Source organism: Cuculus canorus, chromosome 14, assembly GCF_017976375.1.
Source record: "Cuculus canorus isolate bCucCan1 chromosome 14, bCucCan1.pri, whole genome shotgun sequence".
In the NCBI taxonomy this organism is placed as follows: Eukaryota; Metazoa; Chordata; class Aves; order Cuculiformes; family Cuculidae; genus Cuculus; species Cuculus canorus.
In genome coordinates this window covers 11,201,827-11,218,994 of record NC_071414.1, presented here as the reverse complement: position 1 = coordinate 11,218,994, position 17,168 = coordinate 11,201,827, and the positions used below count along the sequence as shown (strand labels likewise).

At 66.2% G+C, this 17,168-nt stretch overlaps 2 protein-coding genes across 4 annotated transcripts; one reads left to right on the top strand and one right to left on the bottom strand.

Annotated features, from left to right (window-relative positions):
* Nucleotides 1–1,714: 1,714 nt before the first annotated feature.
* DBN1 (drebrin 1) lies at nt 1,715–12,967 on the top strand. Of its 2 annotated transcripts, XM_054079992.1 has the most exons (15): nt 1,715–1,932; nt 6,177–6,232; nt 6,332–6,444; nt 6,627–6,701; nt 6,779–6,925; nt 7,081–7,158; nt 7,262–7,413; nt 7,607–7,670; nt 7,797–7,856; nt 8,010–8,124; nt 9,373–9,510; nt 10,560–10,691; nt 11,698–12,248; nt 12,339–12,441; nt 12,531–12,967. In XM_054079992.1, the coding sequence occupies exons 1-15, from the start codon at nt 1,847–1,849 to the stop codon at nt 12,599–12,601; spliced, it is 1,941 nt and encodes a 646-aa protein (XP_053935967.1). In that variant the 5' UTR covers nt 1,715–1,846; the 3' UTR covers nt 12,602–12,967. The 2 variants fall into 2 exon arrangements, with proteins under 2 accessions (XP_053935967.1, XP_053935968.1); XM_054079993.1 differs by lacking the exon at nt 9,373–9,510 and having other exon boundaries at nt 1,716–1,932; nt 12,531–12,965.
* Nucleotides 12,968–13,354: 387 nt separating this feature from the next.
* Nucleotides 13,355–16,667, bottom strand: PRR7 (proline rich 7, synaptic). 2 transcript variants are annotated; one of them, XM_054079790.1, is made up of 3 exons: nt 16,512–16,667; nt 14,136–14,742; nt 13,355–14,024 (listed from the first exon to the last, which is right to left on the bottom strand). In XM_054079790.1, exons 2-3 carry the CDS (start codon nt 14,431–14,433, stop codon nt 13,609–13,611), a joined length of 714 nt encoding a protein of 237 aa, XP_053935765.1. In that variant the 5' UTR covers nt 14,434–14,742; nt 16,512–16,667; the 3' UTR covers nt 13,355–13,608. The 2 variants fall into 2 exon arrangements, with proteins under 2 accessions (XP_053935765.1, XP_053935766.1); XM_054079791.1 differs by having other exon boundaries at nt 13,355–13,997.
* Between the last annotated feature and the right edge of the window lie 501 nt (nt 16,668–17,168).

Sequence of the window (17,168 nt, the reverse complement as noted above, 5' to 3'; positions counted from 1 at the left end):
GATGAAGAGACGAGCATCTCCTTTGTGCTCCTTCAAGGCCTGTACTAGCGGGAGGCTCAGCCCCTTCTGCTTGGCACCCTGTTGCCTCTGGTCCCTATTGACAATGCCTCTACCACCCAAGGTGTCTCTGAGCTTTGCCGAGAACCGCTCCTGCCCACCATCTCTGCACACCATGTGCGGAGCTGGAGCACAAGAGCTTGTGCAGAGACAGCGGAAGGAGGGTCTCCTCTCGGGTGGGCTGCGGAGGTGGAGCCTGGGGAGGGGCTGCAGCCACGCTGCTCGAGAACAAAGCCTGGAGGCAGCAGGCTTAGAGCTCCCACCATGTCCCGGAGCAAGGTCCCACCACATCCACCCCCATAGCCAGCTGGGCCACTTGTGGGGCGCCGGCCTCAGCCCTGGCCCCTGCAGCTGCTCCACAGCTGCTCTCAAACCCTCACAGCCTCGTAGGGCGGCTTCGGCTCAGAAATCCTGGTGCGAGGTGGGCTTAGGGGGAGCAGGCAGCGCAGAGCGGGTCTGTGGCACCCTGTCCTGTGTCCCACCGAGCTTGAGGGGCTTGTTCACAAGTTGCTCAGAAGGTCTTCGTTGAGAAAGGACTATGCTAGCATCAGCCCCAACCTCCAGGGATCAGACCCTGTGTGCTCTCTGCTGCCACTCGGGCACAGCCATCCCTTGGGTCCCATTTTGGTGTGGGATGCAGGCAGGGTGGGGGTCAGGGAGGCAGGATGAGGCAGTGGGTGAGGACAGTGTGGACCCAGCCAGGCGCCTGGAGGATGGAGCCCTCCACAGATCCCTGCCTGGATCAGTGCAAAGGGCAACTTTTGGGTTCACACAGAGGTAAAACCTTAAAAGGGTGCTGTCACACAGAGCCTGAGAGGGTCCTGAGGTGCACCGGGGAGATTGGGAGCAGGGGAATGCCCCGGGCAGCACCTGCGAGTGGCAGGAATGGAGGGTAGGCAGCCTCCACAAAGGAGGTGCCACCCACACCTTGTGCAGGGAGGGTGCAGCGGGGCTGAGCCCGCGGTGCTGTGTCTTGGAGAGCAAACCTTGGGGGCACAGGGGCTCAGGAGCTGAGCCCACAGGGGTGCTGGTGTGCCGTGTCCCCAGTGTGGAGGGGCCATGGGCAGGGGTGGGTCTGGGCTGCAGAGGAGCACCAGGAATGGGAGGTCCCGGGGTGCAGGGTCCCCAGGCAGGGGTGGCGCAGGATGACGGTCCCGGGTTGCAGGGTTCTGGGGTGCAGGATGCCAGTCCTAAGAGCAGTGAGCCTGATGTGCAGGGTCCCCAGGCAGGGGTTGGTGCAGGATGCCAGTCCTGGGGTGCAGGGTTCTGGGGTGCAGGGTCCTCGGGTAAGGGTAGTACAGGATGCGGGTTCTAAGAGGAATGAGCCTGGGGTGCAGGGTCCCGGGGTGCAGGATCCCCAGACGAGGTTGGCACAAGATGCCAATCCCAGAGGCAGTGAGCCTGGGGCGCAGGGTTCTGGGGTACAGGATCCCCAGACAGGGGCGGTGCAGGATGCTGGTCCCGGGGTGCAGGGTTCTGGGGTGCGGGGGCAGAGCAGAGGCGGGGCTGCGCTGCGGGTCCCCGGGGTGCAGGATCCCGGGGGCAATGCCGGCTGCTCCCCGGGGGTCCCGGAGCGCCGGGGGAGCCCCGGGGGCGCGGCGGGGGCCGGGGCGGGGGCGGAGGCCGGGCTGGGAGGGGGGGGGGCTGCCGTTCGCGGCGCTAGGACCGGGCGCGGCGGCGGGCGGAGCCTCTCCGCCGCTCGCCCCTCCGCCCGGCCGCTGCGGCAGTGTCTCGGAGGCGGGCAGGCGGCCGGTCCCTCCGGTCCCACCGGCAGCATCCCGGCCCCGCCATGGCTGGCGTCGGCTTCGCGGCGCACCGCCTGGAGCTGCTCGCCTCCTACCAGGACGTGATCGGCGAGGACAGCCCCACCGACTGGTGAGCGCGCCCGCCGCCGCCGCCGCCGCCCCTTTGTCCCCGCCGCCGCCGCCGCCCTTTGTGCGCGGAGCCGCCCGGTACCACCGGCCGCGCCCCCCGCCGCCCCGGGCCCGCCAAGCCGGCAGCCCCGGCACACAAAGGCGGGCGGGGCGAGGCGGCTATGCCCGTCCCGGTGCCCGCACCTGCCTGGGGCGCGGTCCCCGCTTTGTCCGCGCCCGCACGTGCGAGTGCCGGGAGCCCCCGCCCCGCCGGTACCCGCGGCACAGGGCGGGTGGTCCTCGGGGCTGGGACTGGCCCCGGGTCCCTCGCCATTGTCTGGAGACGGAGCCGCGGGAAGAGCCCCCGGGGAGCCCTCCTCCCCCCCCCCCCCCCCGCCTATCCCCGTTCCCGGGCGGCCCCTCGGCCCGGGCAGAGCGAGGGAACGCGGGGGGTTGAGCATCGCACCCCCCCCCCCCCCGGCTCCTCCAGCTCCCGGGGGGCTGAGCATCCCCCCCGGCTCCTCCAGCTCTGGGGGTCTCAGCATCCCCTACCCGGCCCCTCCTGCTCCTGGGGGGGGCTGAGCATCCCCTTTCCCCCGGTCCTTCCAGCTCTGTGGGGACTAAGCATTTCTCCCCCACCCCTGGTCCTTCCAGCTCCGAGGGGCTGAGCATCCCTCCTCAAGCGCTGGGGCGCTCAGCATCCCACTCCCCCGGCCCCTCCAGCTCTGGGGAGCTGAGCATCCCCCCCAGGCCCCTCCAGCTGCTGCTGTGCCCCGTCCCAGGGGGCCGCCCCGCCGGGCAGGGGCTGCTGCGGGCGGGGGACAGCCAGACCCCCTGCTCGGCCCTGCCTGCACCCCCGTGCCACTGGGGCTGCACTGGAGCCAGGCCCTGCTGCAGCCGGTGCAGGAGCCTGCAGGGAGCATCTCCCCACTGCCACCTCTCCCAGCTCCCATCCGCATCTCCCAGCCCCTCCTGGGCACTGCAGGGCTGGCCAGTGCCTTTGGCCCCCAGGACCCCATCCTTGTCCCCCTGGGGTGCCTGTGCTGTATGTGGGGGATGCTGTTGGCACCCTGGGGTGCTGCTCGCTGGGCAGCACTGGGCACTGGGTGTATGCAGTGTGTGCTTCTGGCTGGCTGGGGTGCCTGCTGTGCACCCACAACCCAGCTGGGGGTCAGCCAGCACCCAGCCCAGAGGCACCCGCTCCCCAGCAGGGATGCACGCTGCTCCCTAAGCCAGGTCCCTGCACCTGGAGCAGCGCTGGGAGCCCCCCTGCCCTGGGCCGTGTAAGCCTGGTCAGTTCCCCCTTACCTGCCAGCCCGAGATCTCTGGGGAGCCCCATGCTCCTGCCGCAAGCCCAAGGGCACGGTGGGCAAATGTGGTGCGTGTTGCCGGCCAAGAGGCAGATGTCAGCCCTGAGTACATCTTGCTTTCCGGCATCCACTGCAAAGGAACCTTCCCTGCCAAAGCTGCTGAGAGCAGCAGAAACCATTCCTGCGAAGGTATGCACCGGGGCCAGGCCCTCTGACACCTCCTGTGCCCATCCCCAGATGGGCAGCAAGCCCCCACCACCTCTGTCTGTGGGGCTGAGCTTGCTCCATCATTCCCCGTCCCTCCATCCCACGGTCATCGCGGGTGCCTGGCACTCAGTGCCAGTGGGAGCAGCATTCCCGCTGCAGGACCCAGTGCCCGGGTGCAGGATGAGGGGCGATGCTGGGGGGGCTGCATCAGGCAGGAGTGATGGGGACTGTCCTCTGCCAGTGGCCAAGCCTGGCTCAGACAGGGCCTGTGAGGACACTGTGCTGGAGCCCGGCGCTGGGCTGGGGCTGGGGGTTGCCACACTCTCCCCCTGGCTGGGGTGCCTGTGTTTAGACTGGGATTCCCTTCTACTCAGAGTCCGGTCCTGGAGGGTCCGAGCATCCCCTCCCCCTGCCTGGCCCCGCGGAGGCTGCTGGGGCCCATTACTTGATCGGAAAGGAATTTGGTGCTGCTTTCTGAGCACACGGACTCCCTGGAGCTCCCAGCCACATTGGAAACACATGTGCCCAGGCTGGGGCAAGGCAGGATGGGGGGATGATCCCCCTCCCTGGCCACAGCATGGGGTCAGGCAGCTGCGGGTGCCCTGAGTGCTGGCAACTATGAGTGCTGCTGTGGTGAACAATGGGGCTGAGGGCAGTGGGTCACTGTCCCCTTGGTGGGATCCTTGCTGGAGTCCGCTGGCCTTGGGGAGCTCTCCTCCCTGGGCTGCATGGGGCACCTTGATCCATGCGTGGCTCCCACGCCTGGAGCCCAGGGAGTGGGAAGGGGTTGGCAGGGCTGGGGGGAAGGATTAAAGCCCGAGGAAGGGGGTAAGTGATGCATGACGCTGCCTACACCCACTGTGGCCCGGCTGGTCCCTGCTGCTGGGCTTACGGTGACGCTGTCGGGCTTTGGGTCTCTGAGGACACCGTGGGGGATGCTGCTGGCCCCAGCATGGCTCTGCTGGTCTCTGGACTGCAAACCTCAGGATCCTCCATCCCAGCACAGATCAGGCTGTGCTGTGCTCAGGACAAGGCTCTGTTTCTGTGATGATCCAGGGTGGTGGGACCCTGCCAAGCCCCGGCTGCTCTGGGAGCACTCCTGGTGCAGGCAGCAGCACTGTGCTTGGGTGCCACCCTGCATGGCAGGGACCTGGGGTGGGGAGAGAAGGCAGTGGGTGCCACCAGCCCCCCCAGGCCTCCCTACCAGTGACGCTGTGGCTCTGCCCTACTTGTTTCCCCACTCTGCAGCTGTCTCCAATCCACTCTGGAGCCCCCAACCTCTGCCCACAGCCTTGGGCTCTCCCGAACTGTCCCCTTCCCCCTATTCCTGGGGGATCATGGCTGGTTCCTCAGGCAGGGCTGCCACTGCAGGCAGGGGATGGGATGCGTTTGCTGCCCTTCCCAGGCACAGGCATCACAGACGGCGCTTTGCAGCTGCTTTTGGAGCCAGCGCCGGCTGGGGCAGGCGATTAGCGGGATCGGGATGTGCGGATTAAAGTCAATCTTGTTGGTGCAATTATCTGCAGCTTGCTGCCGGGGGCTTAGGGGGGCGGTGGGTGCAGGGGGCAGAGGGAGGCCCCCTCCAGGTTAGGCACCCTCCAGGTTTCCCTTATTTTTGAGCCGCGGGGATCCAGCTATGGCTCCAGTTTGGGGGCCCTCCGTTCCCATCCCCGAGCCCAGCCTTTATCTGGGAGCTGTGGGCTTGGGTGAAGATGGCTCTGCCCAGCACCGTGGGGGTTTTGGCAATCCAGCAAGCACTGCACCGGCGCTGCCAGCCGAATGCTGATCGGCAGAGCCGCCTGCCTGCCCTGGTGCAGGGATTGCGGGGGGGGGTGGGTGTCCAGCACGGGCAGCCCCAGCTTTCCCGGCACAGCGCGTGATGGTGGCAGGCAAGTTTGGGTGCCTGCCAGGCTCCGGCAGGTCCCCGCTGCCTGCCTGCCTCCCCCGCTCCCCTCTGCTAATCACCTCGTCATCGGGCGAGCTGCATCCCAGCTGGGATGGGGGGGTTGCCATGGTGATGGAGGATGCTGGTTGCCTAGCAACATCCATCCTCGCCCACCCGCCCTGGACTGATTTGGCGTGCGTCTTCCCCCCTTCATAGCTGGCTGCACGCCTCTGGGGAGGGGCAGGCAGGCGGGGGTCCCCGTGGAGCCCCAGGGGGTTGGCCAGGATGTGGCAGGAGCTAGAGGGGGTTTCCCATCCACCAGGAGTGGTTTCTAAGGAGCAGTCTCCATGATGGCCCCATCACACCCTGGTGGCACATTGATTTGCTCCTGCTGGTGCTCCAGCGTCCTCCCCCAGCCTGGTGCCTGCTGGGCCAGTGGCTCACGCAGCCAGGCATGTGAGCAGCCCCAGGTTCCCTGCTGGAGTGTGGGGCTGTCCCCAAAGCCAGTTGGTAACTGGTTGGATCAGGGGGGTACAGAGATAAGTGTGCAAGTAGCTGCAAGGCCATGGTGGCTTGCAGCGCGGCATGGCAGCCAGCTGGTCCCTGTGTCCAAGTAACCTCTATCCCCAACCTACTAGCCAGCAGGGTTGGGGAATAGGCCCTGTTAGAAGTCCTACCTGCTCTGCCTGGCAGCTTGGCCCTTTGCAGTGGCAATGGACAAGGGGTTGAGGGGGCTGTGTGACAGCTTGGGGACGCCTGGCTGGTCCCCCAGGACCTGCCCTGGCCCTACTGTTAGCAGGATGGGGAAGTGGAGGGCTGCCCCATGCTTCCCCCAGTCATGGCTCACCCACACTGTCTCCCCAGGGCCCTCTACACATATGAAGATGGCTCCGATGACCTGAAGCTGGCAGCATCTGGAGGTAAGGTCCTCCGTCCCTGCAGCTGGCTTGGCTTTGCCAGCATTCTTCCCGGCACCCATCTTGGTGCTGGGTGGATGAGAGCTAATGGTGCTGTGCCAGGCGGAGGTTTGCTGGAGCTCTCTGGCCACTTTGAGATCCAGAAGGTGATGTATGGCTTCTGCAGTGTCAAGGACCCCCAGGCCGTTCTCCCCAAATATGTCCTCGTCAACTGGGTGAGTGGGGGAGGACACAGTGGGGGGACCCATGCCCGCTGGGGCTGCAGTGTTGGTAGGGGCATGTGGGTGTGAGGGAGGAGCCCAGGGTGGCCAGGGGATGCAGGTGCCCCACATTACTGCTGCCCCATGGTGGTCAGCGGGGTGGGGGTCACCCTGCTGCCCCTCCCTGACTGCTGCAGGTGGGCGAGGACGTGCCAGATGCTCGTAAGTGTGCTTGTGCCAGCCATGTGGCCAGGATCGCCGAATTCTTCCAGGTAGGTGATGCTGGAAAGGGGGACAATGTCCTCAGGGCACCGACCCCAGTCTCTGATGGCCATTCGCCACCCCCCAGGGCGTGGATGTCATCGTCAACGCCAGCAGTGTGGAGGACATCGACCCAGGGGCCATCGGGCAGCGTCTCTCCAATGGACTGGCCCGTGTCTCCAGCCCAGTGCTGCACCGCCTGCGGCTGCGGGAGGACGAAAACACGGAGCCTGTGGTAATGTCCCCATGGCAGTGATGGCGATGGTGGTGGGGCATCCCTCCTGCCCAGGGCTCCTGTCTGCCACAGCCCATCACTCTGTGTGCCGCTTACTGTTATTCCCCCTCGCTGATCCCAGTCCCTCCACCCCCGCTACCTCTCCTCCCTCCCAGGGCACCACTTACCAGAAGACCGATGCCACCGTGGAGATGAAGCGGCTCAACCGGGAGCAGTTCTGGGAACAAGCCAAGGTGGGGTACAGGGTGAGGGGCAGCTGGTCACCCTGGGGAATGGGATGAACCACCAATGGGCTGATGAGCACCACTGTCCTTCATCCCCTGTCTCTCTCACCAGAAAGAGGAGGAATTGCGTAAGGAGGAGGAGCGGAAAAAGGCCCTGGATGCCAGGCTGCGGTTCGAGCAGGAGCGGATGGAACAGGAGCGACTGGAGCAGGAGGAACGGGAGCGGCGCTACCGGGAGCGTGAGGAGCAGATCGAGGAGCACAGGCATGTCAGGGGTCTGGGGAAAGCTGCGCCTCATGGGCTACGGGATGGCCACACAGGGTGATTGCACACATGCTGTGAGCTGCTGGGTGGGCACATAGGTGTTTGTCCTTGCTGAGGATGGGGCTGGGCAGGTCAGGCAGGCAGGGGCTGGCAGGAGCTGGTGCCCAGCCCCTCTCTCATGCCCCTTTCACAGGCGGAAGCAGCAGAGCATGGAGGCAGAGGAGGCCCGACAGCGCCTGAAGGAGCAGTCCATCTTTGTAAGTGCCACAGCAAACACAGGGACAGGGTTGGAGCCAGAGCTGCTGCCCAGCACTCTGGCTGGGAAAGGGCTTTTCCCAGCTGAGACCATAGGGCCAGGGGGGTGATGCTGTGTCTCTTCCCAGGGGGATCAGCAAGAGGAGGACGACAGGCAGCAGCTCAGGAAATCTGAGTCAGAGGTGGAGGTAAGTGCAGCAGTGCCGGTTGCCAGTCCTTGCTCGCCAGCCAGCAGTGCCCACAGCTGAATGAGGACCCAGATGGAGGTGGGGAGCGTGGGGGGTGGTCCCACAGCCCCACGTCATCAGAGCAGTAGGTCTCAGCCTCCCTCATCCATCCAGGAGGCTGCTGCCATCATTGCTCAACGGCCCGACAACCCCCGGGACTTCTTCAAGCAGCAAGAGCGAGTGGCGTCGAGCAGCGGCGACGCTGTCTCACCGGGCAGCCACAGGACAGGTGAGGGGCTGGGGGAGGCTGGGGGCTGTGGAGCAGGTGATTGTGGTGCCATCAGGGGTTCCCACAGCTCGGCGGGTTGCAGCGGCACCTGGGAGGACCAGGGCTGTAGCATGAGGAGAGGGTGCACCTGTGCTGTCCCCAGCGCCATGGTTGTGGGCGCTGGGGCACAAGGATCACAGAGGTGTCATCCTGCTCTGCAGTGCCACCATCACCGCCATTGCCACCGCACCTCGTGTGGCCCCTGCAGCCAGGGCAGCTTGGCAGGGCTGTCATGCTGGGGGTCTTCAGCAAAGGGGGTGCTTATCCTGCTCCCTCCCGAGTGGTGTCTGCACATCTGTCACAGCACCGTGCTGGCAGCCAGGGTGGCAGCGTGGTCGGTGCAGCAGGGGTGGGCAGCTGGGGGTCTGAGGGTGGCTTGAGAAGGAAACTCATACCATGAGGGAAGCTAAAAGGGGCAGAAGTGAGTGGGGCAGATGTGGGGCACTTGGTGTGCTCCTGGCCAGTGGAGAATGCCCCACAGGGAGGCTGGGCTGCCCCACAGTCTGGGGTCCAGCCCTGGGACTCTCTTTGCAGCTCTAGGGCAGGGGCTGGCTGTTGTGGTGTGCACCTCCAGCTGTGTCACCACGTCATGGGGCTGTGCTGGGATTGTGTCGGGGTGCTGTGCTGAGGAGCTGTGCTGTGGGAGGGCCTGTGATGTGTGTCTTTGCTGTGGGGTCGTGCCGTGGGCTGTGCTAGGGGAGGGCTTGTGATGTGTGTCTTCCTTTGCTGAGGGGTCGTGCCGTGGGCTGTGCCATGGGCTGTGCCGGGGATGGGCCTGTGATGTGTGTCGTTGCTGTGGGGTTGTGCCATGGGCTGTGCTGTGGGGCTGTGCCTCAAGGCAATGCAGTGGTGCTATTCCGTGGGTCGTTCTGTGGGCTGTGTGCTGGGGCTGTGCCATGGGTTGTGCTGTGAGTTCATGCTGTGGGGCTGTGCTGTGCCTGAGCAGATAGTTGGTCCCATGGCTGTGTCCTGGCCTCTCCAGCTGGCCTCACACAGCGCTGCCTCCCATCCTTCTGTCCTGCTGCCTTTTCATCCTCTTGTGCCATCGTCCTCCCACCCCACTGTCAGTGCCACCTCCCATCCCGTCGTGCTCTCGTCCTGGTGCCCCAGCCCCGCAATAGCTGCGCTGAGGAGGGACTGACCCATCTCTTTGCGCTCTCTTTCTCTCTCTCTCTCTGTCCGTCTGTCTGTCTGTCTTTCTCTTGGCAGGTCGTCTGCACTGTCCATTCTTAAAGACAGCTGACAGTGGGCCACCTTCTTCATCCTCCTCCTCTTCCTCTCCCCCACGGACCCCCTTCCCCTATATCACCTGCCACCGCACCCCAAATCTCTCCTCTTTCTTCCCATGTAGGTAGCTGGGAGCCCCTGGGCGTGCAGCTCCTGGGGGCTGAGCCAGGGTGGCTGCCCCATAGCCCACCCCAGCCCCACAGCACACTGGACTGACAGCAGAGGCAGTGCCTCTCCCATGGGCACCCCGAAGGGGTTGGGCACCCGGGCAGCAGCTGCGCTTGCACCTGTAGGCACCCTGCCGGCTCTGGATGGGACTGGCCCCACAGTGGGCACTGTGCCCCTGGGGCTGAGGGATGTGGCAGGCTGTGCCCTTGGGACAGATGAGGACAGAGCAGAGTTGTGCCCAAGGAGATGATGCTCTGCCATGTGATGGAGCAGGCTGTGCCCGTGGGATAGAGAGGGCACAGGGCAGGCTTTGCTCATGGGGTGGATGGAGATGGGGCAGACTGTTTGCAAGGGATGTGTCTGCTGTGCCTATGGAGCAGAGGGAAATGGGGCAAGCTGTGCGCTGGACTACGCGGGACAGTGTCCACGGGACAGCGCTGGATGGAAAAAGCTGTGTCCATGAGACAGCACTGGATGGAAAAGGCTGTGCCCAATGGGGATGGGATGGCCTGTGCTCTTGATCACACAGGATTGCGCTCATAGGACGGCACTGGATGGAAAAAGGCTGTGTCCATGGGGCAGGAGGAGCTAGACAGTGCCCAGGACCATGTGGGGCTATGGCCCCCGGCTGAGGGGTAGTGGGACACAGACCTGTGCCTGCAGAGGAGAGGCTGTGCCAGGGCCTAGCCAGGCAATGTATATAAGCAGGGCTGGCACATGCCTGGGCGGGTACCTGGCTGCTTGTCTCTGTACCTGGCAGATATGGGTGCTGTGACTGCATGGGGCTCGTGGGCAATGTCCACAGGGTGGCACAGTGGTATCTGCACCCCTGGGTGCCTCTGCCCTGCCACCATAGGGGAAGACAATGCCGTGGCAGATACGTGGTGACGTGCGTTTTACAGCTCATGGCTGGGTTGGTGTGGGGCAGGACCAGAAGCGGTGCTGGTGTTCCCCTCCATGCCGGCAGCACCCCCACGCTACCCCTTCTCCCTTGTCCACAGGCAGCCAGTCGGACGCTTACCGCAAGGCCTCGGCAGCGGGCTGCAGCCCTTGCGAGTCCAGCCCAGCTGCCACGCCACAGGGCGAGCTGGGTACCCGCACCCTGGGCCATGAGACGCCGGCAACGCCCAAAGGTGGGCGTGGGGCTGGCACAGCCAGGGGCTGCCCCAGCACATCCCTGTGGTTGCCCGCAGCCTATCCCCGTGCTGCAGCCCCCTCGCCTCCTCTGCAGCCTCGATGCTGCAGCCCTGCCAACCTCCCTTGCGTCGCTCAGTGCATCCATGCTGTCCTGTCTGCACCCCTCAATACATCCCCCGCCGCCTGTGCTGAATCCCCCAGCACGTCCCCACCGTATATGTTGCTTTGCGCCGTTGCATCCTCGCCGTCCTTGTTGCATCCCCGCCGTCTCCAGTGCATTTTCCAGCATCAGTGCATCCCTGCTGTCTCTGCTGCACCCCATCATGTATTCCCCCACCCTATCTCCAGTGCATTGCCCCAGCCAGTGCATCTCCGCTATTGCCGGTGCCTGCCCTGCTCAGTACACGCCTGCCATCTCTGCAGCATCACGCCAGTGCATCCCCGCTGTCTCTGCTGTGTCTCTGCCCTATCTGCTCCAGCTCCCAGTACATCCCTGCCGATGTTGCTGCCCCCTGCCCCACCTCATGCATCCCTGTTGTCCTGCTACATCCCAGCCAGCTCTGCCACATCCCACACATGGCCCTGCTGAATCCTTTGGTGCACCCCAGTTTTCCCTTCTGCTTCTCCCAGGGCAGCCCTCCCTGTCTCCTCCACATCCTGATGTGCTTCCTAGCTGCTCCTCCTACCCTATCAGGGCCCAGGTGCCCACCCTTGCACTCCCCCATGGGATCACACGCCACCTATCCCACAGGGATCACCTTGCCACCCCTTATGTCCCCTCTGTCCCCTGGTGCCTGGCACTGCCATTGCCCCCCACTCCGTCCAGCCGCTCCCACTCATCCCTGCAGCATCTCCATGCTGAGCCCAGCCCAAGGGCTCTCCCCACTCACCCCCCCACCTCCACTCCCTGCAGTTGCAGCCCTGATCCTGGGTGACCCCAGTTCCTGATGAGGTGTGGGGGGTTGTGTCTGACCCTGCTGACTGCTGTCCTCCCCCTTGCAGACTCCCCCAGCCCCAGCACCCAGGAGGCTGAGCTAGCCGCCCCCGAACAGCACTGGCCCTTCCCGGGGCCCGAGGACAAGGCCACTGAGCCCCCTGGGGACGAGCCCAGCCCCAGGCCGGCATGGACAGCGGGGGCTGATGCCCTGGGAGACCTGGTGACCCTGGAGCCCGATGAGCCCTCCCCTCCAGCCACAGCCACTGAGCCCCAGCCTGGGGACATCCCCAACCCAGAGAGCCTCATCGACTTGTGGCAGAGCGATGGGGTGACCGCCCCCACTGTCTGGCCTCTGCCTGCTGCCCCCGTCCCCGAGGGCACCCCGGCCACGCTGCCTGACGAAGGGACCCTGCTGAGCCTGGATGAGCTGCCCGAGCCCCCTGCCACCTTCTGCGATGCAGAGCAGGAGGAGGTGGCGGCCAGTGGGGAGGACCCCCAGCCCCAGGGGCTCGGCTGCCAGCACACCCCCCAGGAGGATGCCCCGGGCCGAGAGACACCCCCCATCACCAATGGGGAGATGGCCCCCAAAGATGGGACGCCAGGTCGTGGGGAGCAGGTGAGCATCTTTGGGAGTGGGGGGGTGGCTTTGGAGGTAGTGGGGTGGCCGAGAGAGTTCCTTCCTGACCACCTGCACGTGCCCCCCCAGGCCAGCGAGGGCTACTTCAGCCAGTCCCAGGAGGAGGAGGTGCCCCCTGCCGAGGAGCTGTCGGCCAAAGCCCCCCAGCCCATCTTCTACAACAAGCCCCCAGGTGAGTGGGGATGGGACGGGAGGGGAGGGGGCATCTCTCCCTCTGTGGGGCGCCCCACACCACCCTGACGCCCGCTCCCTGTCCCCTAGAGATCGACATCACGTGCTGGGATGCAGACCCCTTGCCTGAGGAAGAGGAGAGCTTTGGGGGGGGCCTGTAAACCCGAGCCCCACCACAGCACAGGCAGCCTGCCCTGGCCGGTGTGGGGCATGGGGGGGCTGCAGCCGGGGGCCGGGCCCCCCCTTGCCCCTCTGGGGCCCCGCAGGATGAGGCCTCTGGGTGGGGGCCGCCCCCTTGTGCCCCCACTCTGGGGCACCTTTTACAGCCCCTCCATCTCTTTCTCTCTTTTTTAAGTTGTTGGTAGGAGCCGTGTCGACCCCTCAGCCCCCCCTTAGCAGTTCCCCCCCCTACCCCAACGGCCCCTTTAGGGGGGGACACACGCTCGCATCCCCTGTCCAGCTGTGGGATGGAGTCCTCGTTCTCTTCATGCCCCCCTCCCCGGGAGTCCCCCAGTACTTTGCACGAGTTTAAAAAAAAAAAAAAAAAAAAAAAAAAAGGAATAATAATAATAAATGAATATGGCAATAAAGTGACCTGACAGAGGCGAGGCTGCAGCCGGCGGCATCCCCCCCGCCCCCTAACCCTGGTGAGGAGCTGGTGAGGGGCCTTTGCCCTCCCCTCTTCCTTCCTCACAGGGAAGCCCCTTCTCCCCGGCTTGGCCCCCGCTTGGCCCCTCTTTTCCCCCCTACGGTAACTGTTTTTGGAAAGCACAAGTTCTGTACCGGCGGTGTGCTCATGTCTGTTAATAAATAAAGCGACTCCCACGGGGGTGCAGCCTGCTGGGGGGGGCTGGGGAAGGGAGGGGCTGTTGCTGTCCCGGGGTGCCACGATGCCAGCCCTCCAGGAGGCGAACCCGAGCCACAAACTTTTATTCTCAAACTGTAACAAACAAAAAATTTAAGAAACAGAGCAGAGTCCGGGTCCCCAGCGCCCCCGGCCATGGGGGGGCCGGCGGGGGCCAGATGGGGAACCAGCCCCTTCCGCGCCGGTGGCAATGGCCTGCGCCGGGGCAAGTGTCCCCGGGGTGACGCGGGCAACCAAAACTACCCCCCTCCTGGTGCCAGAGAGGCACCTGCGGCGGGGTCCAGGGGTTCCCAGGGGCCACCCTTAGACAGCGGTAGTCCTGCCAAAGAGGGGCATGGAGACTGGGAGGTGCCAGGGTCCCGTCTCGTAGGTGTCCCTGCTGCTGAGCTCAGAGTCCGTCCAGCTGGGAAACATGCGGGGGGAGCACTCTGCCTGCAGGTAGAGGTCCGGGCAGGCAGGACTGGGGCTGGCCGAGCGGGGCAGGTGCAGCGCCGAACCGTAGCCGGCATCCAGGAAAAGGGGTTTGTAGCTGGGGGGCTGCTCCTGCTTCTCCAGCCGCTCGTGGCTCAGGAAAGGGGCATTGATTTTGCGGTAGAGCCCCCGTGTGTCCATCAGCACCTCGCTGTACGGCGGGGGGGGCTCTGCCATCAGTAGCGCCTCCTCATAGCACGGCGGCTTCGACAGGTCCGATTCTGCAAGGCAAAGCCCCCCCCGGACCCCTGCGGCCATCAGTGCTGCGCGCCAGTTCTCAAACCATAATCACCCCAATAAAAAGAGGGGAGGCGCATGCTCCAGGGATGCTGAGAGACCCACCTCCCCCTGTTTCTTACCATGCCGGCAGCTCCAGGGCCTAGGGGGTGGGATATGGTGGGGGTGATGATGGTGGGGCTCGAGACGGAGGCGGTGGGGGATGGCGATGCTGGGGGGGCTGCCCCCATAACCCTCGTAGTGCAGCGGCTCCAGCTCCAGCGCGCGCAGGCTCTGCTCCCGCAGCCGCTCCTCCTGCTGCCGCTTCACCCGCCGCCGCAGGTAGCTGCAGAAGCAGCACAGCAGCACGATGAGCCCCCAGATGAGCCAGAAGCCCGCAAAGCAGGTGAGGAAAGTGTAGGTGCCCTGGGACATCACCATCTTGGCTGCTGGCCCCGGGAGGAAGCCCCCGGATGGAATGCTCAGGATGGTGGCAGGGCCAGGGTGGGACCAGATGCTGTCAGGGCCGCTGAGGGCATCTCCCCAGGCTGTGCCCAGCAGCGTCTCCTCCAGCCTGTGGGTGCCTGCTGTCAGGGGTCCGTCCTCGCCATGGAGCTGGGGGGCACTGCAGCGGGTGGGTCAAGCCTGGGTGCGCCGGGTGGGTGGTGGGGCAGGGGGCCAGCGGGGTGGACGGCGGGGGGACGGGGTCACGGTGCCCATGGCTGGGAGAGGGCTGCCGGGGAAGGGTCCCTGCAACGAGACAGACGCGAGCGTGAGCGTGGCGGGGACGCGGCCACCCTGTTCCCATGGCGACTCGCTCCACATGCGCAGCAGTGCCCGCAGACGATGAGGAGCTGTGCCCAGCCCCACATGCACCCCCGCTGTCAAAAACCCACCCCCCTCCAGCACCCCGCCATGGTGCTGCCGGGCACCCCAAGGTGGGAGATGGAGGCTGTGGCCCTGCAGCATCAACGCCTTTGAGGTTGCGGGGCACCCGCTCGCATCCCCCACCTCCTGCCCACCCAGTGCACCCCAAAATGGCTGCAGAGCGCAGGCAGCTCAGCCCCTGTGCCACCCCACGCCACCCTGCAGCGCGGTGCCCAGGGAGGAGGTGGGATGCGCAAAGGCAGTGGCCGACTGCCCGCGGCACGTGGCGCTCACGGGAGCACGTGCACTGTGGCCACAGTGTGGGCAGGACAGGGGATGGTGGCACCCCGACACAGCAATGTAGAGAGCGGGTTGGTGGTGATCGGAATTGTCACCCCTGGCAGATCCCTGCATTCAGGCAGGCTGATGGCTCGGTCACGTCCAGCCGAGCACTGAACAGGGACAGCGTGTGCCGGGGTGGAGCCATGCACATCAGCGAGCGGGGAGCAGCACCCATGGGTGCTCGCAGGCAGGCACGTAAGCACCCATCAGGATTATTATCGTGGTGTGGGAGAAAATGGGTTCGTCACCGCGGTGCAGGACGAGTGCTATAGCGGCCGAGGGCAGGTCACCCGCAGAGGTGCCGCTGCTCCCATGTGCCTCAGCTTGGCACAGGGGCACAGGATGCCCGGCTGCCCCACGGGGCAGGGCCAGGCTGGCAATGGTTCCATGGTGGGGTCACCGTGTGGTAAGGGGGCTGGGGGGCAGCGGGAAGGGCAGCGGGGCCAGAGAGCAAAGCCAGGCCGGAAGGAAAGAGGGATGGAGGAAGGAAGAAGGAATGGGATTGGGGGAGAAAGGAGCGATGGGATGGGGGAAGGATGGAGGGATGAGCTGGGGGGAGGAAGGAGAGATGGGGTGGGATGGGATAGGATGGGATGAGGAAGGAGGGATGAAATGGGGGTAGGAAGGAAGGATGGGATGGGAGGAGGGAGGAAGGAAGGATGGAATGGGAGGAGGAAGGAAGGGATAAGGGGAGGAAGGAGGAAGGGATGGGGGAATAGAAGGAGGGATGGGGGAAGGAAGGGGCCGGGGAGCCGTGGCCATGCTTCGGCGGGCAGATGTGGGCAGCGGGGGCTGCTCCATCACGCAGACAAAAGCGGAGGCAGCGGCAGCACCGGGATGTGGGTCTTCGGGAAGGGGATGCCCCTTCCGTTAGCTGGGCTGTAGCCGGCTCGGTGCGGGCAGAGCTCGGCAGCCCGGGCTGCAACAGGCTCCGCGCCGGCAGCCCGGGCATCCCCGGCGGGGCACCGTGCGGGCAGGCCCCTGGGTCGAGCACTGGGATAACGGCGGGGGTCACACACCGGGGAGGGCTAGCAGCGCTCGCAGCCGGCGGGGGGGCGCGGGGCCGGGCCGGGGACACCCACGCCGAGCGGAGAGCGGCCGCCGAGCCCCGCTGCCCGCCCCGCATCCCCGCCCGGAGGGGGGACACCCCGGCAGGGACCTCCCCGCTGCCAGTGCCGCAGCCCCATCCTCTCCATCTTCCTCCTCCCTCGGGGACGGATGGGTGCGCGCCCCCCGTTCCGCGCCCCCGCCCCGGCCCCTCTGCCCCCGCAACAGGCGGAGGCGCCCGCTCCCTCCGCGGCTCCCGTTACCGGCGGCGCACGTGGCTCAGGCGGCAGGCGGCGGCTCCATGGGGCGGCGGCGGCGGCGGGGAAAAAGGAGGGATGGAGGGATGGATGGAAGGATGGATGGATGTGGGGGGGGGTGTCCCGGTGCGCGGCGCCGCCGCCGCCTCCCGGCGCAGTCTTTGTCTCCGGTGAGCGCTCCCGCGCCGCCGCCGCCCCGCCCGAGCCCCCGCCCCGCCGCTCCGCCCCGCCCTCGGCTCGGGGAGGGACACGGCGCCCCCCGGCACCCCCTGCCCGGAGCTACCGAGGGGGGGAACGGGCACCGACAGGGGAATCCTCTCCCCGCCGCGGGATGCCGGTGGCGAGACGGCCGTGGCATCCCGGGGGGCGGCGGGACTCCCGCGGGGTGCGCCCCGGGATCCCCGCCGCGCCCCGTGGGGCGATGCCACCCAAAGGGTACACACAGGGGGCAGGGGGTGGCCCTGAGGTGCAAGGGGGCTGCCAGCCATGTGCTGCCCCGGGGGACAGAGCAGGGATGATGCCGAGCTGATGGGGAAGCCCTGCACGGCCCCGCTGAGCTGGGGGGCGGGGTGGGACGCGTGGCTGCCGAGGAGCTGCGATGGGGCACACGGCTGTCCTGGCCGGGGTGCTGCGATGGGATGTGTGGCTGTCCCAGCCTCGCCT